This window comes from Poecilia formosa, unplaced genomic scaffold, assembly GCF_000485575.1.
Source record: "Poecilia formosa unplaced genomic scaffold, Poecilia_formosa-5.1.2 Scaffold57, whole genome shotgun sequence".
Taxonomy (NCBI): domain Eukaryota; kingdom Metazoa; phylum Chordata; class Actinopteri; order Cyprinodontiformes; family Poeciliidae; genus Poecilia; species Poecilia formosa.
In genome coordinates this window covers 1531775-1557606 of record NW_006799996.1, presented here as the reverse complement: position 1 = coordinate 1557606, position 25832 = coordinate 1531775, and the positions used below count along the sequence as shown (strand labels likewise).

General features: G+C 34.5%; 2 protein-coding genes and 1 long non-coding RNA gene across 4 annotated transcripts; 2 read left to right on the top strand and 1 right to left on the bottom strand.

Annotated features, from left to right (window-relative positions):
• Positions 1-2464: 2464 nt before the first annotated feature.
• Positions 2465-11515, top strand: nemp1 (nuclear envelope integral membrane protein 1). The gene is made up of 9 exons (XM_007553606.2): positions 2465-2638; positions 3714-3835; positions 4011-4227; positions 6185-6257; positions 6343-6436; positions 6550-6664; positions 7028-7253; positions 8829-9005; positions 10737-11515. Exons 1-9 carry the CDS (start codon positions 2530-2532, stop codon positions 10906-10908), a joined length of 1305 nt encoding a protein of 434 aa, XP_007553668.1. The 5' UTR covers positions 2465-2529; the 3' UTR covers positions 10909-11515.
• A 2568-nt stretch (positions 11516-14083) lies between these two features.
• Positions 14084-15215, top strand: LOC107836429 (uncharacterized). Its single transcript, XR_001662326.1, has 2 exons — positions 14084-14865; positions 14933-15215. It is a non-coding gene; the product is annotated as an uncharacterized LOC107836429 (long non-coding RNA).
• Positions 15216-17282: 2067 nt separating this feature from the next.
• On the bottom strand, positions 17283-25310 carry ormdl2 (ORMDL sphingolipid biosynthesis regulator 2). Of its 2 annotated transcripts, none has more exons than XM_007553605.2 (4): positions 25208-25310; positions 24005-24178; positions 21725-21876; positions 17283-17801 (listed from the first exon to the last, which is right to left on the bottom strand). In XM_007553605.2, exons 2-4 carry the CDS (start codon positions 24176-24178, stop codon positions 17666-17668), a joined length of 462 nt encoding a protein of 153 aa, XP_007553667.1. In that variant the 5' UTR covers positions 25208-25310; the 3' UTR covers positions 17283-17665. The 2 variants fall into 2 exon arrangements, with proteins under 2 accessions (XP_007553667.1, XP_016527743.1); XM_016672257.1 differs by lacking the exon at positions 25208-25310 and adding an exon at positions 24876-25193.
• Positions 25311-25832: the final 522 nt, after the last annotated feature.

The following is a 25832-nucleotide window of genomic DNA, read 5'->3' as shown; positions in this document are numbered from 1 at the left end:
TAGATAGATAGATAGATAGATAGATAGATAGATAGATAGATAGATAGATAGATAGATAGATAGATAGATAGATAGATAGATAGATAGATAGATATGCGTAGGTTAAATTTAGACAGATAGCTTCATGATTAATTGAAGCAGGCTAAATTATTGGTACGAACTTTCCTTAAATATTTTTCTAAAACTGTAAATAAACTGAACCTGTTTGTTTTGTTAGATGGCATAAGGTAATTTCTACTTGGATTGTGGGTTACATAAATAACCTGAATTGTAAAGTGGTTTAACAGACTAAAAAAGGTTCTTAATTATCAAGAGAACCAAACCATTTTTAACATTTACGTCTTTAAAATAAAAGATAAAAACAAACTTTCTCTAATGAGAAGGCAGACTTTTGGCACAGGATAAATAAACATGTTACAAAGTTGATTACAACGTCTGTATAGTGTAGATTAGAAGCCCTTTCCCTGGATATTTGGACATAATGTGACTTTTCACACAGTAGGACTTTATCAGCAGATTATAGATTCCTGCAGTACAATCTGTTTACTTGACCAAAGTGAATTGAAGGAATAAATCTTGGGATAACAATATAAAGTTTGGGGCTTTGGTTTGGTGTATTTTAAATTTTGAGTGAATTGTCGTTCTGTGGTTGATATTGTCTTTGATATTAATCAAAAATAAAACTCCTATTCTTTGTATTTTATCTCAGTTAAAGGTTAACGGTACAAATCAGGCTTCTGACATATCTCCTTTATAATTGCATTGCTTAAAAAATGCAAGAAAAGAAATTAAAAAAAAACTCAAATGTGTACAGAGTAATGACATTTAGCTACTTCTGTGACTCAGATGCAACATTTAATGCTTTGGAAATTCCTCATTCAGCTTAATCATCAGTTTGACAACCCAGATTGACCTATTTGCAGCCTGTCTGTGCAGTCATGTGTGAATGTGGGTTGTCATGACGTCTTCTCCTCATCTCCTACAGAACCAGCTTATTATAAAAAGATGGGATTTTTTTCATCACCCACTGTCCAATGTCACCAATTTAATCCAATAACAAGTCCTGGATTATGCTTAATTTATTTATAGTTAAGCGTACCTAATGTTACAAATTTACATTAGGTAAAAAATGGTCACCTCCGTCACATCAAACTTTAAACATGCCTAATATGTGTAAAGTGACATATTTTTTTTTACATATCAATCAATCAATCAATCAATTATTTGTAACATTTCTCATACTTTGTGAACTCTCAATCAATTATAATATTGAGGTTGTTGAGTTGCTCTAAAGGGTTTGTCGCCAGTCTTTGATGTTTGTTTGTGAGTTTCTGATATCTTTTCTGAATTCTGAATCTATTTCAGTAATTTGATTAAAAATGTGAAACATATTTTTACATAGATTTATTACACCATAGATTTCATACATTTATCTCTCTTAATCATAATGGTCATGGAATCTTGTTACTGAAAACCCAAAATTCAGCTTCACAGAAAATCTTTAAAACTGTTCAGTATTTGGTCATGGCTTCTTTTGCATGTTTTGCTGAAGGAGATCAACCTGTGGCACCGAGGACGACACGGGAAGGTTACTTTGAAAGTGGCCTTCAGCTCATCTGCATTGGTGGATTTGCTTGTGCAACTTTTTCTACCACATAAACAGTCAACTTCTTAAGCAATGTCTTTTTTTTCTCCTTTTTGAGGGTGTGTCAATGACTGTCTGTTGGACTTCCCCATTAAATAGGCCAAAACACATAAGATTTCTGAATTAAGAATACTATTTTTGCTGGTTTTGAGAAGTTTTTCTTTTTTAGAAATTACATTTTGGGTTTCATTTCATTCATTTTACCTAATGGGTCGCGTTAGATAAAAATGGGGAAAAAATAATCCTGTATCTTGTAAAATATGCAACGTACTTAATTACAAGGCTCAGCTGCTTCCGTATTTCTATTACTGTTTCTGTGACAGCTCTTAAGTTCAAAGCAAGAAACTAATTACTTCCAGGTAACATTCAACAAATATTCATAAACCTTTTCCTTTTTGGACACATTATTTTGTTTTTGTTCACTATATTTTATTTGTGTTTGAAATAAAATCAGTGAATCAATCAACCACTCACATGACTTAGAATTCTCCAGTAAGAAGATATAGTTCTTCTTATGTATTATGGCTTAACAAGGTATTTTCATTAAACAAATAAAAACTAAGATATTCAAAGAGAGAGAAAAAAGTTTGACTCATTCACCTTAATTTGATTTTGTTTACAACGGAATTTGAGACAATTCTACAGTTTAAACTTGACAATGAATGTTTAAATATCTGTTTTAGTAGTACATATTCTCCTAATAAACTCGCAAAAAAAGGAAAATGGCAGATTAGCAATACCCGAAACTGAAATATCAAACACTGGCGATGACGTCATCTTGTCTTGTTTTGTGATTGGCTGTCGCGCCAGTAACTCATCGAACGGTTGCTAGGCGGAGGAGGCAGGAAGAGACGTTGGAGGAGGCGGGAGTTAGCAAAGTCATCATGGCGGGATGCATGAAAATTATAAATGGTTACATCTCAGCAAGTTCGAAGTTAATGGTTTTTACAGTGCTTTTTATGTGTCTACATCAAACTTCACACCAATATACAGGTAAAAAGCTGTGTTATAAAGCAGGTAGAATGACCTTTGTTGGTATTTAACATATATTTTACAAGCTACGGCTAGTAAACATTAGCTAGTGTTTGTCTCCATTTACATTAGAACTTTGAGCGAGTCAGTGCAACATTAATGGGTTTTTGAAAGACTAGCAATTGTTTTTAACAATTATTTAGCTTCATCAGACAGCAATAGGAGTTAATACAATTGTTATTTTCCTTCGTGTCTTGTTCCTTCGTGGAAGCTTGTGGCTACCATCCATTGTTCTGTTTGGAAATTTGCATCCTGTCATTTTTGTAGGCGTTAGCTTGACATCCCAGAACACACCTAGGTTGTTTTCATTCAGGCCCTCACTAATCCGAGTTTGTTTTGCTTGTAGAAAACGTAATGAATTATAGGATAGGTCATAATATATTGCTTCAGTGAAGCATAGTCAGTATTTGTACTGAGAAAAGCTGAGAAATTGTTTTACAAAGTTAGCTGAAAACACATTTTTAGGTATTTGTGGCAGTTTCATAGAGCTGAAAGCTAGGTTTTTGCATTTTCATTTGAGTTATTGTCGCAAAATAAGTTAGTATTTATTTTTTATTTATATGTATATCATAATGTAAGCATTAAAGTAAACAAAACATAAGGCTGCACAGCATATAGCGAATATGTCATCATCAGTGTGTGCAATATTTATATTTCAAAGACTGTTTAAAGTTTAATAATTGTTGGCTAAGTGTTAACTTGCATTATTCCTGATAATGTAATGTTAAGCAAGTTGTACAGAGTCTCATGGCAGCTCATCTTCATACTGGACCAAAAATGACCTTACCTAAAACTGCTAAAGGTCAACAAAATGGCAAAAACACATATGAGAAAGGGTGAAAAGACAAAAACAGCCGTATTACAACCAATATCATTATTACAATATTTACCAATATTATCGCCATCACAAAACTTTCTACACAGACAGGCTACAGGAAAACATAAAAGGAGAAAAGTCTTATTTGCTCTAAATTTCAAGTTTTTTTTATTATTATTTTGTGATACACTCACACATGTATCTTCTTGTTCATTCTAGGTGGCACCCGTCCTATAGTTGATCTTCAAGATGGCGAGCAGTACCTTATGTTGGGGCCCAACCGGTTCTGCTACAAAAACACAGTTGTTCCAACCTGGAGGCAAACGTGGACAAGAATTTATGCAAGTTCCACAAATTACACTGACTTAAGTTAAAGACCTATTGTTCTATAAAAAGTTTTAAAAATCCAAAATGTAACATCCTGAAACTTGGAAGTTGCTCTGTTAGCTTAAAATTGACTGTAGGAAAATGCTCTGTGCATGATTGTTAAACTGTACATTAAATGCCTCTTCACAGGTGAAAGTGTGGAGTTCAAAGGTCTTTAAGGTGCAAACTGTGGAAGGTGAAGAAGAGCTGCAGGAGCTGGAGCGCTTCAATGTCTGGAGCTGGTTTCTATTTTTTCTACGTGAACAGCACAATGAAACTGTCATTAACATCAACCTGTTCTGCAAAAAGACATGCTTCAAGGTGGATCCTACAGCAGGAGCTCAGTACACTGTCAAACCAATCCGCAGTAAGTAGGAAACCAGTGCAGATCACGTTCTGACTGGTTAGTGACAGATGTAGCACCTTCACAATAAGGGGTAAAGTTAAAAAGAAGAGCACATTACAAAATTATTGAAAATGAAACAGTTTACTAAAGATTACAAGAAGAAATGTCATTTTTAATATACTGCTCAGATGTTTACCTTCTCCTTTAGAAAATAAACTTAGTTATGCAAAGGAAACAAATAATTGTGAACAGCTCACTGATTCAGCGTATAAAAACAATGCAGATTGAAAGAGGATCTAATAAGTGTAATAGTGAAAATATTCTTTTGACTCATTTTGAACTGATTTGATGGAAATAAATTCATAAGAAAAAGAAGGAGCAAGCTTCAGATCTCCCACATCTACCGTGATAAAGATGAACACAAATGGTCTTTACCTGGAGTTGACTAGGTTTTGGTTGTATCCCCGTCAAAGTTTCCTCAGCGTTCTTAAATAAAAAATAATGGAGTTTGATTCAAAAATAAGCAAAGAGAGTTCAATGATAAGCAATTGTGATCAACTTAAAACGTATGGATGGTAAGTATTAATACTAGAGGATTAAAATTGTTAAGCTTCTTTGCTAGTTGTTTTCCTCTAGTTTCCCGAATCCAGACTTCCGCATGTACACAGTGGAAACCACACAGATAACAACCAGTCGCCATTCAGCTTCAGATATATCTAGGGTTTTATTCAGACAATTAAATGCACAGAAAAACAGATCAGCATCACACCCAAACCATCAAGAAGTCCAAACCATAAAACAGACATTAATTACCCGAGAAAAGTAGAAAATGAACAAAAAGCAAAGGTGCCTTTGGGAACTGCTCGTGCGGCTGCACAACGAAGCAATCTGGCTTGCTGCTGTGAAGTGGAGACTTTTATAAGAGGTGTATTCCTAATTTTAATATATGCATTGAAGGCGTGTCCTCTCTTCTAAACCTCTAAGCAGTTTCAAAGTACTTTGATAGGATGGGAGACTTATTCAAAATCAAAGATAAAGAGAAAGAAAGAGCAAAGGTCACTCTCAAAACAGGATGTTCTCATGCCAGTTACATCTGGAGTCTTCTCCTAGTTCCTCCCTTTCTATACATTTGAACAAAGACCCCAGTTGCCAAAAAGATATTTATTTTTCACCTAGACCTTGCTCGTTTTCCATAATATCCCAAATACTAGTTTTGTTTTCTCAAGATTTTAGTGTTTTTCTTACCTCAGAAAACACCAAAGAATTTGGCCTAGTACATAAACAGACAGAAGTTATCTCTCCCATGCAGTTTTTCCCCATTACTTTTGTTTTTGTGAGCTACCTAGCACAGTACATCTGTTTCCTCTGATAGAAGACATTTTATAGTGAAGGTCCTTTTTCAAAACCCTGTTAGTGATTTTATCCCAGTTAAGAAAATCAGTCGTTTTTTTAAATTGAATCATTATCCAAATCTACCTAAATTAAAATCTACTCAAAATATTCATGCTCTATCTAATATTTCACATGCACCAAGGTTAACTGTTGCTAAAATTAATACAATTAAACTTATGTCCCCAACTACATATAGTTAAGTTTAAAAACTAGCATATTTTAAATTTATTTTCCTAACATAAGCCTCGTAGTTCAAAAACTTGTTTTTTCTTTATTTTTCTTCTTTGGTTAAGAAAGAAGTGCAGGAGTGAGCCATTCAAAGCTCTTCCTTTGTAATCTTTTCAGAATAAAACACATTTTTTTCACGTTAATATCAACATGTTATAGATTTGGGACTAAGGGACAAGAGTGTAAAGAAAATGGATGGATGGATGGACGGACGGACTGACGTAGGAGTTACAGAGACAATAAATGTTATTTTAAGAGCACAAAAGAGCAAAGTCTCTTTGGAAAGGAAAAGTCAAAGTCTAAGCAGCTTGTTTCAAGCCTCACAGATAATTACCAGCTAACTTTCCTTTCCTTTCAGAGTTTGACATCTATCTGTTTTTGGTCTTCCTCTCCGGGGCGCTGCTGTTTGTTTTTGCAGAATCCTTGAGCAGGTATTTATCTGTCCGAAAACCAGTCCTGCATTTTTAACTGGATTTATTACAGTTCTTTTTTGTGTGTTTTGATTCTTTCCTGAAGGAGTCAGATCTTCTTCTACTCTGCTGGAATGAGCACAGGCATGATCGCCTCTCTGATCATCCTCTTTTTCATTCTGTCACGCTTTTTGCCAAAGGTAAGCTATTTAATCGCCTTTAAGTGTTTTTTTTTTGTTTTTTTGTTTGTTTTTTTTCATAATTAAAGTCTCGCTGATCCAGTGGTTGATTGTCCCCCTGCTGTTTTCCACAGAAAAGCCCCTTTTACATGCTTATTGTGGGCGGGTGGTCTTTCTCTCTGTATGCCATCCAGCTGGTCTGCAGGAATCTCGGGGTAATTCTGCGAGAGCACTGGCATGCTGCATTAGGTACACACTCGCCAACAACACAGACTTCAGGCAGAAAATAACAAAGAGGAAGAGTTACAGAGCCTTGAAAAAATATTCATTAGTCCTTGAACTTTTTCACTTTTGATGAGTAAAGCTAAATATTGGGGGAATTCTGGTTGAAAACTAGTTTAAAACAGCAAACAAAAACAAGATTTACAATAATAGTAATAAAAATATACTGTACAAGATTATGACATACAGAGACTGTGTGGTTATTAGAATAGATATGTTGTACTCATTATTTCAGGGATGTGCAAATGAGTTGGGTGACTTTTCTCTTTTTTTAAAAGTATTGAATTTTATAAAACATAACACCGCATAAATCCTTTTTTTTTCTGTCAGGTTACGTAACAGTGGTGGGATTCATCAGTTTTGCTGTGTGCTACCGCTACGGCCCCTTGGTGGATGAGAAGAGCATCAACATCCTGTCGTGGACGCTGCAACTGTTTGGACTGCTTCTAATTTATCTGGGAATTCAGATCCAGCAAGTTGCCTTTGCTATCATCCTGGCGTCTTTGCTCTCCAAAAATCTGGAGTACCCAGTCATTCTGGCATTGACAGTGTGGAGGTATGCAATGCTCAAATGCTGTCAGAAGAGGGCGCAAGAGTACAGCAAAAGCTGAGAATCTCCTGTAGCAGCTTAATGTAGGGAAACTGAAACCAAAGTTGTATTTAAAAAGTGATAGTCGTCCAGCTTAGACAGGGAAAACAAGCAAAAGGGGGAGCAGACTAACCTTGTCATACTGGATATCAAATGTTTGCAGTGTTTCTAAAAATTTTCAGCAATATTTAAGGGAGCATCTCTTTAATGATTGTTGCCCAAATGGAAGTTAAGCCTTCCTCATTTTTGTTCAATTAATTGATATATTACTTATTGGGACAGGCTTAGTTTTGAATAAATAAATAAAAAATACTTTTTTCAGCAAAACTTTAGTTCTCATTGAAAAAAATGAACCCCATAGCATAATACTGCCACCTCCACCTTTTAGAATCATAGTTAAAAGTTTGTGCTTGGTTTCATCAGACCGTAACATGTTGTTTTAGTAAGGTCACGGTTTCCATATTTTATTTACATAAGCCTGACTTTCTTTCACTGCCACTGACTCATAAGTTTGTGCCATAAGATCAGTTTGATTGTTTGTAACCTTTCTGCAAACTGTGGCTTCAGCTATAGGATGCAAATGGGTAAATGTTAGGAAAACCCTCACAGCTCATCTGAATTTCATCTGCAGATAATCAGCGTTTCCAGAGAATTTATTACAGTTTTGTTTATTCAGCCTTGAAATGCTAGGAAATTATCATTTTTTCCAAGGATGGATACGTATGGAAAGATGTTTCAGACTTCATCTTATTGCATTATTTGAAAGATAAAAATATGATTTTTTTTTTTGGATTTCTTTTTTGTTTCGTTTTTGATGACCTGTAATTTTAATTTTTCAGATTATAACTTTAGTTTTTGTCCACCTAATTATTTGTGTTCTTCTATTTAAAACACATTCATACAAAAATAAAATGTTTTTCTCAGTTTGTCTGTGGATTCTAAAAACAAAATTCTTGATTTGGCTTTTATTTCTATGCAAACTCCTTTTTTTATGATGTAAAATTAAAAAGTTACTAGTCACAAACTGTTATTCAGAGGCTCAATACCTAAACTTGGATGATCTGGCCCACATTTTATTGAAGATTAAACATTTTAACCATGTATGGTCTTACAGATCAAAAATAAAAAGAAGGGAAATGACCCTTTACTTCATAACTAATTTAGAAAATAGATTTAGTGCATTTTCTCATGACATCATAATAATTTATATCCAAATATTACTTAAAATACAGCTATATTTAAGTCATATTTTCATATAACATAATTATGTAATAAAATGAAAATATATTAAAATATTTTCATTTTATATAATATAAAATATATTTACTATTATTATTATATAAAATATTTACATTTACTAATATGACAAAAATTTAGAAGTTTAAAACAGTTTTAGGTATTTAGCTTTGCCCCCTCTGTGTTTTTCAGTTAACTGTGAACAAACTTCATAAGTTGTTTCTCAGGTTCTTTATTTTGCATTTTAACCGGATGATGCTGATGTATTTTTATTTCTTATTTCCATCACATCGTTTTGGTTTGCAGGAAAGTCAGAGGTTATATTTATTGGAAGCCCCAGCCACGCCGCCTGCTCACCGAGGAGGAGTATCAGAAAGAAGCAGAAGAAGAAACCCGCCGCGCGCTGGAGGAGCTGCGAAAATACTGCAACAGCCCAGACTTCAGTCCCTGGAAGGCCGTGTCCAGGCTTCAGTCCCCAAAAAGGTTTGGATTTCTAGGCTTATCTGTGCAAAACGTTTTTGAAGAAAGACGAAGAAAGATTGTTGCATTTTACTTCAGGATAAAAGCGGTGAGGCCAGCAGTGATTAAAAATATTAGAACAGGTTACAAAAAAACCCAGATGAAAATATGCGTCTGCTGCTTTGTTTCTCACTGACTCACAGGTCGGACATTTTGGATACATTACAGACTGAACAATGAGCTAATCCCTTGATTTTCCTGAGTTTACACAGAGTTGATTTATTTACCTAATGAGGTCACTGTTGAGATAAAAGATGATTCAGTGTATTTGTAAAGCTTCATTATTCATAATTAGAGGTCAAAATAGGAACAATGATTATTAACTCTGCTTGGTCGGCCCCACATTACCTCACAGCTCCATTTCTGATTAAGTTTGTTAATTCCTGGCTTCTGCATATTTTCCTCTCGAAATTGTTTCCAGTTTTCTAACACTGTGGACATGCAAGTATAGAACAATTATTTTATAATAGATATTTCTTTCTCCTGATCCACAAATCATGAAACTTCCCAATGCCAAAGCTGGATTCTGACTGATTAGTGAGAAAAAGGTCTGTTTGACATCATCTCTGATTTGCAGGAGGCTGCTTGTGTAAATATTAAAATTGTAGAAAATAATGTCCTACATGTTGCACTTTTTATTTAAAACACATTTTTAGTTTGTAAATAGTTTTCTTGTAAATTTGTGAAGCAATTAATTCAACTTATTTCTAAAGCACGAATAAATGTCACCCCAAAATACAGTAGAGAAAAATAAAGCTCTGGAAAAAAACTAAGAGCCCACAGCACTGAACCCGACTGAAAACCTTCTGGCTTTTCCCTCCAAATCTTGATTTCTGAACTCTTCCTGAGTGAAAACGTGTTGTTGTTTCTATATTAATATGAACTTGTTTTCTTTGCATTTGAGGTCTGAAAGCTCTGCATCTTTTTCGTTATTTTGGCAAATAAAAACAAAAATTTTGCTTGGAATTTCAGACATGTCAAGGTTTCCCCTAGAAAACCTTCTAGGCCTGGTGTTTGGAGCGCTCAAGCTGTCATTTATCCAGCAGCTCGTCGTGTTTTTGAGTTAAAAATGTCTAAAATTGACAGGAAATTTGAAAATATCACTTGATATTTATACGCTATAGTCTTAAAAAATGCCAATATTTTTTTAAAACTGAAATAAATAAGCAATGCTAAGTCTGGTGGGGGCACAAGTAAAGCCTGGTGGCCCGCCAGGCTTATGATACACTATGGGAAACCCTGTATGTTGTCAGTAGTTTATAGACTAAACGAGCAATGTTCCTTTTTCTCAAATATTTACCTATAAAAAGTAAAATCTGAGAAACTGATAATTTTAAGTGGTGTCTGAATTTTTTCCAGAGCTGTATAATCAAACCAAATATGATCTATTCATATAGAAATCCTAATTTCATCCTAGTTATAAAGCAATTCAGTCAAATTCAGGTAAAAATCGCCAGTTGGGGATCATTTAGTCAGCAGTAACTCGTCATTCTGAGCAAGCATGTGGTGACGGTGGAGAGGAACAACTCTCTTTTAACAGGAAGAAACCTGGAGCAGAACCAGCATCAGTGTGAGCGGCATCATCTAGGAGAGAAATAGGGAAGCAGTGAGTCGGCTCGATCTAATGGGATGGACCACAGGGTTACACAGACTCGGTTTCGGCTGTTAAATTAACATCATCTCCATCATCAACAGGTTTGCCGATTTTATCGAAGGATCCCCGCACTTGAAATCAAACGAGGTGTCCGTCCACGCGCAGGAATACGGTTTTGGAGGAAGCTTTTTTGAGGACGAGTTCTTCGACACCGATGATGATGAGGAGGAGGACAGAGAAGAAGAACTGAAGCCTATGATAAAGGCTGAATGAGAGAGTAGAAGAAGAAGAAGAAGATTGAAACTGCACCCTGGCTGGCGGGCAGGTTGGGGAATGTCTCGCCGGGGTTGTCCAGGTTTTCATGCTTGATGGAGGAAATCTCTGGACTGGACTCCAGCCGGAGCGATCACAGACAGAAAAGAAAAGTTGAGCACTTCAGGCGCATGAACGCATTCTTCAGATGCTAAAAGGGTAAATTTACATTGAGAGGTTTTGAGTTACATCAGGTTTTACTTTGACTAGACATGTGTTTCAAGCCATTAGGCTGTGAATGGAGAGAATCCGCTTCACGTTTTCTCCACACTGAGACGCCTACTTTTGTCATTATTATTTTATTATTTCAGAAGAAAAACTGGTCATGTGTTTTCTTCATGTTGATTTTAATGGAAATATCTGTGGAACTGTTCTAAAATATTTTGAATAAAAAAATTATATATTTTTGTTTGGACACCTAGTGATGCTTTTGAAACTTAAATGTATATATTTTTTATGATTGATCCTGTCCTAAAATATGACAGCTTTACTATATTAGTGTCCCTTTTTGGTTATATTCCAGATACTGTGGTCAAGACATGGTTTATTTATTAAATGTGGTGCTCTAGATCTGTCTGAATTCACACATCTGTTCCCCAACACAATTTTACACAATCCAGTAATTATTACTATGGAATGCTTGAAATAAATATTTACTGTAAAAGCTTCAATTCAAAAATAATTTCCTGATAACAAAGGGAAAATAAATGTTGCTGTAATTCATATTAATTCAAGATTCTTCAAAAGAGTTGGTGATGGCTGTTGGCAAGAAAAACCTCCTGTAGCAGTCCATATCGCAGCGAATTTGAAGAAGCTTCTAACCAAAGACATTTTTTCAAATGAAACCTTTTCATTTTTTTTGTGGCAGCTTGTTCCATGTTGTATTAAATTAAATAATTAAATTATTTTTTATTTTTTATTTTAATTAATTGGGGTTGTTCCATGTTGTATTTAATTAATTTTTTTATTATTTTAATTAATTGGGGTTGTTCAATGTTGCATTAAAAGTGTCATTATTTACTGAATGACACGTCATGACAAGTCACCAAAACTTTTTAATTAACTTGAATAATAAACTCAATTTGACTACATTGTTTGGTAACTAATTTTTTTTTAATTAGAATTTTTTTCTAAAATTCTAATTAAAAATTCTACACCCAAATAACCTATTTTGAGAATGTGAAAATTTATCAAAAATCACATTTACATAATTATTGACAGACCTTATGCTTCATACTAAAGTATCATTCCAGGCTGTTTGTAGAAAACTCCACCATCCCTACAGTGAGGCATGGTGGTGGTGGCATCATGCTGTGGGGGGATGTGCAGCAGCAGAAACTGGCAGATTAGTCAGGATGGAGGGAAAGATGAATGTGGTGATGAACAGAGACATCCTACATGAAAACCTTGACCTCAGACTGGGGCGACCCAAAGATCTAATCATCATTAATCAGTTATTGAAATAATTAAGTTAGTAATCGGTTAATCATTAACTGTAGTATAAATACAAAAGGAAATTTTCTGAGAGAACACAGTCAAAGGTGTAATTAAGCCTAAACTGTACAAAAAAAAAACCCACTCATTTTTGGATTAAAAATAAAAATAATCTGTCTTTAAATGCGTTCTACACCAGACTCCTCTATTCAGCCAACTTTAAAAAATCTATTAATCATCTTTTGCTATAGAATTAATCGAATCAATAATCAACAGATTAGGCCTAAACTTTATTGATGTTACGCAGAAAGTGTTGAACTTTTCACACGTTAATGTATTTTTTTATCTGCAGGTCATTCTGTGCTATAAATAATCAAGTATTCACTAAAGGAATGCTGTGCTATTATTAAATTTTAGGCAATAAAATGTTTTTCTTATTTAAAAAAGAATCTAATTATTTAATTCTATGTTTTAAATGCATTTCTAATATATATATATTTTAAAAGTCTCAAGTGGTTGAATGAGAAATCCACACAAATGACATTTTTTATATCTGATTAAATGTCAGAATAATTGACAACTAAAATAATTAGTGCAATTCTAGAATACTTGTATAAATGCAATTTTTTGGTTTGCTATTTTTAATAAATTTGCAAAACACTCAAAAACTATTTTCCACATTTTCATAATGAGCTATTTGTGTGTAAAATTTCGAGGAGAGAGATTAATTTAATATAATTTGGGATAAGACTGTAACATAGCAAAAGGTGGAAAAAGTGAAGCGTTGTGAATATTTTTCGGATGCGTCGTAAATCCGTTGAATTTCCTCTTTACAAAAACAGCTTCATGCCCAGAAGTTTACATACACTACTCACTGGTACAAAATGTTTATTTTTTAATAATTTAAACAGTTAATCCAGGGAAGAATGATTATACAACTTGAATATATTTTTAACTTATTTTGCTGCCTTAACTTGAATTTATTGAGAATTATTGCCATAATTATCTTAAATCAACTCTGGTTCAAATATATTCAACATCACATGTAAGTGAAAGTAACAATAAGCTTTTGGCAGAGTTTCGGCCTGATATTTCACCACTTGTCAAAATTGGTAGTGTTTTAAATTTGCAGCATATTTCTGACTTTAAAGGATATTTCACAATTTTTCAGCAGTGAAGGTTTTCTAAAATCTTCCTACTACCCTTCTTTCCAAAACTAGTTTTTATGTGTATTTGGGATCACGGTCCTGTTTACATTATGAATTTTATCCAAGCTTCAACTGAATTTATTCTGGAAAGATTTATTGGATAGACCAGATAAAGTTTGCTCTGTTACATCCTTAAAAAGTCTTAAATTCATTTATTTAAAACTAAGGCCTTAAGATGTATTAAATCCATTAAAGACAATGTAAGTTGGCCTTAAATATGCTAATCTCAGGTCTTAAATTTTTGTTGTGACAAGACTATTTAAATGCCACATTTTCTACGAAGGTTTTTTTTTCTCTGACTTTTCTATAAAGCAAAAGTTTGCCTGACATCTTCACTCAACGCGTTCTGTGACTCAGGCGGCTAAAGCTACCGGCAACAAGCTGCTAATGTTAGCTAGCTGGAGAGCCATAAACCATGTGAAAAACACAAAGCTGCTGCAAGAGCAACAACAAAAACAAAAAAAAACAAACTTCACAGTTTTGGTCCCCTGCATTTATTTTTTATATCTCTTGTGATTTTAGGTCTTACATTCATAATGGTCTTAAAAAGTTTTAAATTTCAACATAAACCCTGAAAATACTTTACCACAAAGGAAAATTAAATGATGATGTAACTCATTATGTAAGGTTATGTAGATACTTATGGCTGTGTGGCCATGAAGGATCTCCTGTAGCAGTCACTCTCACAGCGGCCCCGAAGAAGCCTCTGACTGAAGACACTCTTTGCAAAGCAGTCTCACAATGAGGATGCCTGAGGCTGCCCATAATTTTCTCAGCAGGAAGGTGGTGGTTGCATCATGCTGAGGGTCTGTGTCTTGAATGTTCTGTTTAATCACAAACTACCTGAAACATTTTTGGCTCTAGTGGTTTCTATTGAACAGTCATTTTCTGCGCAGAAAGCGCCCAGTTATTCAGTTTCACCTCATTTCAGTGGCTACTTGACAATAAAACAAACATATTGTTAAAAAATGTGTTTTGCAATGGAGAAAGGAGCATATTATTGAATTTAAAGTCCAAAATTTAATGTTAGACTCTCGTTTAAAACCAAGGAAATCATCGCATTTAAACCAACTCTCTCAAGATTTTTCAAATATCTGGTGCAGCTTTATGTCTGTATGTTTTATTTCAATTAGAAAAAAAATCCACAAATTTAATCTTTAGCATCCAACTCTTGATTTTATTCTCATTGATCCATAAATATATGGTGCATAGTCATTACAGCCTGAATAAAATACACTTTCAAAATGCATCAAAGCCCCAAATAAATGAAATGTCTGTAAAGTCCATGTAAACCTCTGACTGGAAATGTATCTAATTGTCTCAGTTATTGATGCCTGGGTTAGGTTGAGTGTTGATTTCTAAGTATAACAGTAAAACTCATGTTTTTACCACACTTTTTAAAAAGTTGTGCTTGGTAATCTGCATATCGAGATCAAAGATAACACAGGAGAAATTTTTGACCTTTTTCATATCTGTTCATAACCTAAAACATATTTGTCTTTCCAAGTAAATTCAAAACTTTAAACAAACAACTCGCTGTGCACTGAAACTTTTTAAATCTGTTGCTCAGGAACTGTCGGTATGACTGATGTTAAATTCAAAGCAGAAGCTGAGCCAGGAATAAATAAAAAAAAAAGAAAAACAGCTTTTCAGAGCAGATAACGTTATCTTTCATCAAGCACAATCTACGTTTGAAAAAGAAAACCCAACGTTTATCCTTTCTCTTTTACTCTCCCACTCTAGTTTCAGTGACATCTTGGGGACACTGTGACATTTAAAGGCAGCAGCAGCGAGAATCCCACTGCAGGTTTCTTTATGACCTGCGTGTGTCCACGCAGCGATCAACACCGTTGGAAATGCTTGCAAACAATTACTCATCCGGTTTAAAACAGCTGATACAGCGAGCAATATTTGCATGTATTTCCCAGGCTCAGCTCAACCCAGGCAACATTCACACTGCGCTGTGTTCCCTTTGAACTACTTCCCCGAAACATGCATTACAAACAGGGAAACCCTTTCTCCAATGCACACAGGACTCTATTGAATGCGGAAGGGGGGGAACCCCTTGGATATATGAGCATATGGAGAAAACTGTGTCGGCCTCCTCATGTAAAGCGTCTGGACTTCCCCACAGCTTGAAAATTGGGACCAATGGGATGCTTACAAAGTCTTAACTTAAGTATCTAAAATTAAGGCCTTGAAATGTCTTAAATTTATTGGAAAAACAGCAAGTTAGCCTTAAAACATTAATCACAGGTCTTAAATTTTGTTGTGGCAGAACTAATTAATGTTATATATTCTATGTTTTTTTCTTATGGGACTTTTGCACTGACATCTCCACTCACTGATGATGAAAGATGTCACATGGACATATTTTTACATGGCATAAGGCCATGCGAGAAGACATACAGCCTTCTCGCATGGCCTTATGCCTTCTCATAAGGCATATGGCCTGCTCACATGTCCATATGCCATGTGAAAAACCATAAAACTACTGCCAAGTGCCACACATTGACCCCAGAAATTTTTGTTTTGGTTCCCCCTGGCCCCATCTTTTTTTTTTTTTTACATTGCTTGTGATAAAGGTCTTAAATTTTATTCGTAATGGTCCTAAAGAAATCTTAAATATGAGATTTAATGTCATTTGAGACCATGAAGATGATTCTCTTAAATTTATCAATATAAAATTAAGGCCTTAAAATGTCTTAAATTAATTGAAAAACAATAAGTTGGCCTTAAAAACATCAATCAGAGGTCTTAAATTTTGCTTGTGGTAGGACTAATTACTGTAATATATTCTGTTTTTTCTTACAAGACTTTTGCTCTGAAATCTTCACTCACTGCGTTCTGTGACTCAAAGCTGTTAAGGCTAACAGTAACAAGATGCTAATGGAAGACGGCTCTATGACATGTGAAAAGCACAAAGCTACTGCCAAGTGCCACAAAATGATCCCAGAAATGTTAGTTTTAGTCCCCTTCATACATCTCTTGTGATATAGGTCTTAAATTTTATTCACATGGTCCTAAAAAATCTTAAATTTGAGTAGGTGAAACCTCCATAAACCCTGAAAATAATATATTTATCCCAAAAGAAGATTAAATGATTTAATGTCATCTAACAGCATGAAGAGGATTCTCTTAAATTTATTAATATAAAATAAAGACCTTAAAATGTCTTAAATTGATTGAAAAACAATAAGTTGGCCTTAAATATGTTAATCGCCGGTCTTAAATTTGTTGTGGCATTACTATTTAATCTCATTCCATGTAGTTTTCATTTTCCTTGCAGGATTTTACTGCTACACAAACTGAGATGTGCACAGACATCTTCACTGCATTACGATGATTTAAAGTGGTAACAACCATAAGTAGCTAATAACTAGCTGCTAATCAGCTAGCTAGCTTTTTTACATCCATTATGGGTAAGTAGAAATTTATTTATCTGCAGTTGACTGGACGACATTCGTTCTTGCCATTGGCTCACTTCTGTTGCCAAACGGTTCGATTCATTTATTTGCAGTTTTCTTTTGTACATTTCTGTTCTCCTACAGGTCTTAAAATCCATTCAGAATAGTCTTAAAAAGTCTCAAATTTGAGTTTGTGAAACTTGTAGAAACCCTGGACCAAGTGGATTCTACAAAATCCTGTCCTGTATTCAGAGCTGGCAGGTTTCTAAGATGATACCCACTTTACTTTTTTCTGTATATCACAGTAAAATATTTATTGAAGGCATGTAAATGCATGCTGGATTGAGTAGAAAAAAACTGGTTTATAATTATGGCAAATAAACTCAGCTTTACACAGTTGCAGCCAGTGCAAAAAGAAAAAGAAAAATGGTGAACAAACATCACAAAATAAAACCAGCGCATTTTTAACCTTCAAAAACACGAGCAACGGATCTTGTTTTAGTATGAGAAACACTTTGATGAAACAGTGCATTCAGTTTCTCCAGGCGTTCAGGGTAGTCCTCAGTTTTTATCTCCGTCTCCTCAAACTGTTACTCAGAAAACAGTTCAGCAGGAGCAGAACAACTATAAGTCCAGTTTTTGTGGATAAAGTCCTGGTTTTAGGGTGCGTCAGTATTTGTTGATGCCAAATATCCGTACTCCGTGAAGCTGCGGCAGCTTTGGGATTAGGACGGTCATCAGGGAGCATGTGTTGATTAAAAAATGCGTCGCATCGTATTTCGTGTAGAAACTGGCAAGAATGTGCCTGTAAAGGGAAACACGGGTCAGAATTAACTCGAATGCAACGAAATATACAAAAATATTCATACCCCTTGAACTTTTCCACATTTTGTCACTGTACTAAAACTCATTCAGTTTATTTTAGTGAGTTTTTGTAGCGCATTGTTGTGAATTAGAAGGAAAATTATGGATCATAAGTAAATAAGTAGGTAAAATGTATTTATACAGCATCTATCACAGACAAAATGACAAAATGCTTAAAAAAGACAAGAATATAAAAACTGACATAAAAGGTTAATAAAAAAGCCTGTTTGTATAACAATGTCTTTAGGTGCTTCTTTATAAAATGATGTTAGTAAAGGATGAAGTTTGTGGTTCGAACCTAAAGGAAACAGAGAGGTGAATACGTTTGCATGTCAGGAAGCTGGGATTAGAATAAAAATCTAAAAAATAAAAAAAAATCCTGATCTCAATCAGTCTGATTTAAAATCAGCAGCTTAATTTAATTTCCAAAAAGAAGTCCAGTTATTCTTTCATGATAAATTTTGCTGGACGATAAATTGTCTCAGTTATTACGATAAATTACTATATTTTTGTTTTGAGATCAATTTGCAAGAAGACATTCTCAAAGACCAAGAGGCTTTTAATTTCTAAGAAACATTTGGAAGACAATTTAAATATCCAAAACAAACAAACAAAACAACAGAAACAACAAATCAAATAAATTATTAAGTCTGTAAACGCAATTGACCTTAAAAAAAAGGATAGTTGAGTCCAAAACACCAGACTGAAGAGTTTTGTCATTCAGTTTTTGATAGAAATAGAGAAAAGAAAAAAGCAATAAATCATTCAAATGAAAATTTTGCATTTGTTTTAATTAACTTTGTCACACTGATTTATTGCGACAGACATCTGTATCATCATTGCTTTAAGAAATAAAACCGTTATCGTCTCCCCTGATACTCAGAGACCTACACAGTTTTACATGCACGCTTTGAAAAGCCTGCTGAATGTTCTGCTGATGCCTGCTGAATGTTCTGCTGATGTCATCAGTCAAAGTCTTGATGACATCCTGTTTGCGCCCAGCGGCTGGCTGGCTGTGACGTAGAGTCGGCTGATTTGCATCGAGCAGGTAACTCAGCACACGTGTGGGGGAGAATGTCAAAGCCAGGTGTGAACACAAACCGACAGCTGCCCACGTGTGATGGCTGACCCAAACTAGGAACATTACACCAACACTTGATGCGTTACAAAGCCGCTGGGCAAGGTGCATTCCCCTTTGTGTCTGGTGACTTTATGAATCCACTTTAAATTACACTTTTTTTCTTGTACATTCGATGCAACCAAAAGTGTGTTTGATCTGTCATCTGCTGCCTGTTCCTCACAAAATGCACAGAATTTAAGGTTAAAAACAGCAGGTTGCTTTTTTAGAAAAACATAAAAGAGGAGGATATACAAATGAATTGTTAAGAGGAAAAGAAGAAAAAGGAAAAGGAAATGCATTTTTATATTTTTGTCACGGATTACGGAAGCGTTTCACTGCCAGAGATTTGATATAAATTCAGGAGCCGTTTCTCATTCAAATGAGAAAACTTTCTCAATTAAACAACAAAGTTTAATTGAGAAAGTTTTACGTCTCGTTAAACGCGATTAAAATACTTGTTATAACTACATTTATCTCAGTATGAGTAAAATATGTTCTCTTTTAAATAAGAGAACAGTAAAACAGTTACACCTCTCGCGGTTTTGCCGCAATAAGCCAGAGTTTCCCTCACTGTAAGCCTGGCGGGCCACCAGACTTAACTTTGTTTATTTATTAGTTGTTTTTTTTAATGATTGCCTTTTTTAAAGACTTTATAGTTTGTGTTTATGTGTTATTCTTCCAGTCTTCCAAAAATGCATAACTATCAAATTATATTTTAAAATGTCCTGTCAACTTTAAACATTGTTTAACTCAAAAACACGGCGGGTGGCTGGATGACTGCCGTAGCGCCCTGAGCACCCGGCTTAGCAGGTTTTCTTGGGGAAACCCTGTAAGCAATTAACTAAACACATGATCAATTAAAATAAGCTCTATAATTCCCATTTTGATCATTAATATTTTTTTTTACAGATAATCAATTTTACTTGTGGTTTTGGTTTGTGGTTTTTATTTCCATTTTTTGCTTGTTGTGGTTTATTTTGGAGATTTAAAATTCCTTCCAGTTCCAGTTTATTGGTCTTTGACAGCTTCCATTATTATGCCATTATCAATATATTACTTGAAAATTGTTTCAAAACCACATTATTGTTTATTGCAAAAATTTCTGGGTCAATTCATCGCCCAGTAAAATTTGTTCCTGACAGGCCAAGTGGACTAACTTAAAGTCATAATCTGTAATCGTATTTCTATATCTACATGAAGTGCATCACAATCCCAACTAACTGCACACTCAAACTAATTCCTCTACAGAAGCTGCAATCAATACTAAAGGCCATTACTATAAGTTGTGCTTTCTTTTCATGAGCTCTCCTGGCTTTGTTATGATGTTGTGACGATGCTGTTGGTTCCCTTTAAAACTGATCCGAAAATGGCAGCATCCATTACTACTTCCGTAAACTGTGCGCCGCTGTGTGACATTCTTCCCCTGTGCATGTGGGTCACTTTGGGGTTGTAAACCGTTCACACAGAAGTCTGACTGCGGTCGAGTTTAATTGGTATGAACCACTAAAATATACAATCAGATTTCAGCAAATCAAGACCTGCTGTGTGACTGAAAACATGCAGCATACTGGCTGTGGAACGAGACTTGCTCACCCTGGTTTAGATTACCGATGCATGATAACTATCAGCCTATATCAATTATTGTAATGATTGTCAACTAATTTATTCATCGATTAATCATTAACCGGTGTATACAGACTCAAAAAAGGTAATTTGCTGAAAGAACGACAAACTCCGAGCAGATATTAATAAAAAAAACTGTGAAAATAAAAATCTAATAAAAGTCTAATTATTAAATCGATGAATCCGAAACACAGATCATGTTGATGTTAGAAGTACTTCTTGAAAGACTTGAATCTGTAAAGTATTACGCAAAGGCTGTGGATTAATGAAACGATTAATCAGATTAATCGTGATTAATGAATTATTGAAATAATCGTCAACTGATTTAGTAATCAATTAAGCATTAACTGGAGTATTTGCTGAAAAAAACAATATACTTAAATGAATAAATGAGGCAAAAGTTTCTAAAAATATAAACATTTTGCATTTAAGATTTAAAAAAATGTGTCTGTAAATATGTTCTACCCAAAACTGGAATAGTTTTAAGTTCACTTGGTAAAAAAAAATCAGTAATTTCAAAAATTAATCAACAAATTAGCACTAAACTGTATTGAGGTAACATGTTGATGTTTGAGGAGTTATTTTAGCTGTTGCTACAAATTTTCAGATATTCTGTTATTGCATTTTAGGCAATAAAATGTTTATTTTCCCATTTAAAAAAGGAACTGAATATTAAAATATTTTATTTTAATATTGTACAAAAAGGGTTAGGTAGTTAAATGAAAACTCTGCCAAATCTGCCAATTTTTTACCTGATTAAACACCAGAATAATCGATTACTAAAGTTATTGCTGGCTGCAGCCCTAATTTTAATGTTGGTAAAATCCTCTCTCTGCTGTTTTTTCTGTTACTCATCTACTGTCCAAGCTTCTTTAGGGCCCTGCTTTCCCCTTCTGGTTTTCCCCCAAAATTGTTCCCAGAATTTCAGAATTTTCCCAAGTTTAATTTAATCTCAACATCCCCATCAGTTAGCACACTGGCAGCCCTTTGTTGGGATACGTCCATTCAAGGAAACAATTAATAAAATAACCGACGGATTTGATTGGGTCGTCAAAATGAAAGTGAAATTGTGTCTGGCACAAAAAACAAATTTTTGCATTTTACCGGTAAGAGATACTCACAGAACAATTGGTGAGATGGTGAGAAACTTGCGTGAAGAAGTGAATTGGACGCCGTAGTCCATCTGTTCCCAGTGCGTGAGCAGACGTGCTTTGCCCTGGTCTGGAGTTTCGAAGGGAGTGCCCTTCACTGTGTGCAGGAACAGGTACATCGCCTGGAGAAAGGAGCACAGGAGCCGTCTGTCACCCATCACAAACACATTTATTTCGAAACAGAAGCTCAGTTTGACTCCTAAGGGGGAAGAAAACTGTATTCGTTTAATTAAACGTTGAAAAGCTGAGGAATTTCAATGTTATTAGCCTGAGAGTTTCTGTACATTTGGAGAGCCTAACTCAATCAGGAGCCAAAACTTTAAACATGCTGCAAATGCAATCGACTGTCCACCATCTCTACATGTGAATAACTCAATGCAATCTGCTGTTTCCTTTGAGAAAAACTTTAGCTGCACTTAATTTAAAGGGGTTTGCATAAGACTGACATGACATAACAGTCAGGAACATGAAGGAGTCTTTATGAATGTTTACAACTGTTGTCATGAAGTGTCACTCAGTAAATAATGACACTATTAATGCAGAGTTGCACTAAAGGTTGCATTAAAAGTCCATTATTTGGTCAATAATTACCATTTTAATGCAAAGTTTTATTAAAATTAGCATTAAAAGTCCATTAAAAGAGTCAACTCTGCATTAATAGTGTCATTATTTACCGAATGACACGTCATGACAAGTCACCAAAACTTTTTAATTAATTTGAATAATAGTCTCAATTTGACTACATTGTTTGGTAACTAGCATCAAACTGAAATATATGTAACTGATTTGAAATTATAGTGATTACAATATAAAGTATGATTTTTAAAAAAAAAACTTTTTTTTAACTTTTTTTTTCATAACACCATAAATATGTTTCCTGAAAAAAATTCCCATTTGATATAAGATGTGATTTATATCACTAAGCTGCACACAGTAACTGCATTTAATTACTTTTTTAAAAACTTACTGATATTTATTTATTGATGCCTTCGTGAAACAGTGGAGAAAAAAGTAAAAATAACTTTTCCAACAATGCTGTCAGTTTTTGTTTGTTATTAACACTGATTGAAATTTAGCGAGACGACAATGCCGGAATTTTTTATAATAAAAAAATGTGTATGATACATTTCCTACTGGAAATCTGTCTGATTAAACTGATTTTTAAATAAAATACCTCAAGACAACATTTTGCAGGACCATAAATTGTCCCAGAAATTATTGTAATAAACAATAATATTGTCTTGAGACCTTTTTCAACTAGTAAAATAATAATAATAAAAAAAAAAAAAACAAAAACACACACAAAGTACTTGCTGTGCTTAAACCAACATACTTTAATATCCATTAAATGTGCATAAACTGTCCTTGAGCATCTACAAGCAACTTCTAAAAGCCAGAAAATTTACAGAAAACTTTACAAAAGACTCAAATAAAACATTTCTCGTGTTAATTCTTTCATTTAAATTTAAAGTTATTACAGGGAAGTTGCTCCATAGACCGTTTTTGGGGAAAAAACATGAAGGGCCAAATTCCAAAAAAACTTTTCAGCAGTTGTTACTCGAATCATGTGACAATATTTATTTGTATTCGTGTTTGTAGCAGCGAGGGGGGTTGCTGGTTCACCGCCACGTGCTGGCATGTGGTCTGAATGAGTGTGAAATAACAGAAGCAAGAGGAAAACACCTGAAATAAAGGCTGGCTGGAAAAACAAAAGGCAACTGAGAAAATATAAACGTAAACAAATCCGTCAAGATCTACGGTAAATATAAGCTATGCCTAGAAAAATTATTCAGTTTCATTTTTTGTCATGCAACAAAATAGAAGCTAACTGGAGGAAAATGTTGCATAAATATCAACATCTGGACAAATAAAAAATAGAAAGAAAAAAAACAAACCTAGTAGCAAGAGTTCACTTGTATTTACATAAAATATGCCATCAAAACTTGCAGGTAAAACTGTAAAATTAGCTGATTCTTCAAAGTATTGACTGACACAAACTAAATACAAATGCACACCACACTTTTCAGATTTTATTTGTAAAGGATTTTGAAAACCCAGAAGCTTTCTTCTACAAACCCCCCAAAAAACACATTGAAGTTTGTGGTTGTAACACGACAAAATGTAAAAAGTTCAGCATAGCAATAGCATGTTGTGAAAGAAGCTGAAGTAAGGAAGGGAACAATGATTTTCACACAATAATCTATCAACAGATCAAATAATTTCTATCCTGTGTTCAGGTGTCAGACTGACCAGGTTGTGGATGACGTTGGTGAGCGTCCAGACGAGCGGCACCGAGAAGAAAGGAATGCTGAGCAGAACAATGTGCAGAACCACCGTCAGTAACAGATAGGTGAGCCATATTCCCCTGCTGTTCATCACCCGCGTGTTGGGGTTCACCTCACTGTGAGCTACGCCAACATTCATCTACAATGGAAACAAAATAAAATTTAAAAAACATGTCGTAGTGCTTTAGATTTGTCTCTCTGCAGTCAGTCTAGTCATCAAGCGAAGTGGAATTGGCCATAGGATATGTTTTTTATAACTTTTTTCAAATTCTTTAAGGTATCAAGCTTAAAAAAAATAAAATTAATGTTCTGTTCTGTAACTAAGAGATTTCTTAGTTACCAAAAGAAATCTCTTAGTTACAGTACAGAACATTAATTTTATAATAAACAATTAGGATTTTGCAACAACCTAGCAAATATGCAGAAAACTTGTTCAATTCAGTTCAGATTGGGTTACTTTTATTTACATTTTTGTTAATTTTTACAAAAGCCATTTGCACGTTGCAAATCATTCAGTCCTATGCAATCTAATTGAGTCCATTTATTGTCTTCCCCTCATCAGAATAGGCCTGAAACGTTTAAATGTGATGAATCCATTATTTAAATATTTGTCATGTGTAATAAGACACAAATATGACGGGTTTCTTTTTGACGTGAACTGACAACATAAAATGTTATCAATGGAATCTGTGTTAAACATTCTGAAAAGCCAATAAATGTATGTAAAATATTAGCTTTAGGGTGTGTTTTTTTTTTTACAGCGGGTACGACCCCGCCCGGTTAAATTGTTCTCGGTGCTAAAAACACGCGCCTCCAAATAACCAAAGCTAACATACTTAGCCGCAGTTTTCATCCGCTAACCACTAACCAGGCAGGTACAAACCACTGTAAATGAATCCGTACTTTCAATTATTATAATTTCTTAACTATTCAAACCGTAGCTGTACTTTTTAAACTTTGAACCGTTATGACATAAACGGATACAACATTCGTCAGCTAACATCCACAGGTTTTTCCAGCTGTTTCATCAAACTTATGTTAAGCGTAAACAGCTGCGGCCTACTTTATATTCACTCTGAGTAAGGTTACGCTATGAGTTATTCTAATAATCCGGGCTGCATTTGGAGGGTTAAAACGTTACTTTGGACCGAAGCTAAGCTAACTTTACCTTCCTGTGTTGTCGTAGGTCACCAGGAAACTTCTATTTTTTTTTCTTCTTCTTCTTCATTAACCCCGCCCTCGTCTGGTCGGGACTGGATCCTCTGGCTGCAGCGGTGAGAAGTGCTGCACTGTCCAGCCTGCACAGTTCCTGAAAGGCGTCCGATCAGCAGGTGAAGAATGTAGAAATACATCGTTACAACTGATATAACTAATCCAGGACATATTTCCGAGTGGGAGCAAGAAATACTTTTACTTCATCGTAAATTCCCAAAGAGACACAAGGCGTTTGTGCGTGGTGCTGCTTTCAAGGACCTCAAAATCTGAACACATTTTGTGTTCGTATTCTAACTCTAAATACATAAAATACATAATAATTGTCATAATAATTGTATAAGTAAGCTAGTTTATTACGGTCTCCCATTGCATTTAACAGTAAAACATACTTCTAAGCTCTTTAAGGCGATTAAATCAAAATACAACAGTGCAATGTCACAAATAACCGTTTTCATTATATTGTGAAATTTATGTCCTTAAGATATTTGTCACATTAAAATTACATATACATTGGATTTTATTTGGATTTAATGCAGGGTCCCGAAGTCCAGTTCTCAAAAGAATAAAAAGAAGTAGAA

What these genes read in the sequence shown, in the direction of transcription:
- nemp1 (XM_007553606.2), top strand. Translation starts at nt 2,530, where the DNA reads ATGGCGGGATGCATGAAAATTATAAATGGTTACATCTCAGCAAGTTCG. An exon ending in AAACGTGGACAAGAATTTAT is followed by an intron (nt 3,836 to 4,010) that starts GCAAGTTCCACA and finishes GCCTCTTCACAG; the next exon opens with GTGAAAGTGTGGAGTTCAAA. An exon ending in CACTGTCAAACCAATCCGCA is followed by an intron (nt 4,228 to 6,184) that starts GTAAGTAGGAAA and finishes CTTTCCTTTCAG; the next exon opens with AGTTTGACATCTATCTGTTT.
- ormdl2 (XM_007553605.2), bottom strand. Translation starts at nt 24,178, where the DNA reads ATGAATGTTGGCGTAGCTCACAGTGAGGTGAACCCCAACACGCGGGTG. An exon ending in CCAACGTCATCCACAACCTG is followed by an intron (nt 21,877 to 24,004) that starts GTCAGTCTGACA and finishes TCCTTTCTCCAG; the next exon opens with GCGATGTACCTGTTCCTGCA. An exon ending in ACCATCTCACCAATTGTTCT is followed by an intron (nt 17,802 to 21,724) that starts GTGAGTATCTCT and finishes TTCCCTTTACAG; the next exon opens with GCACATTCTTGCCAGTTTCT.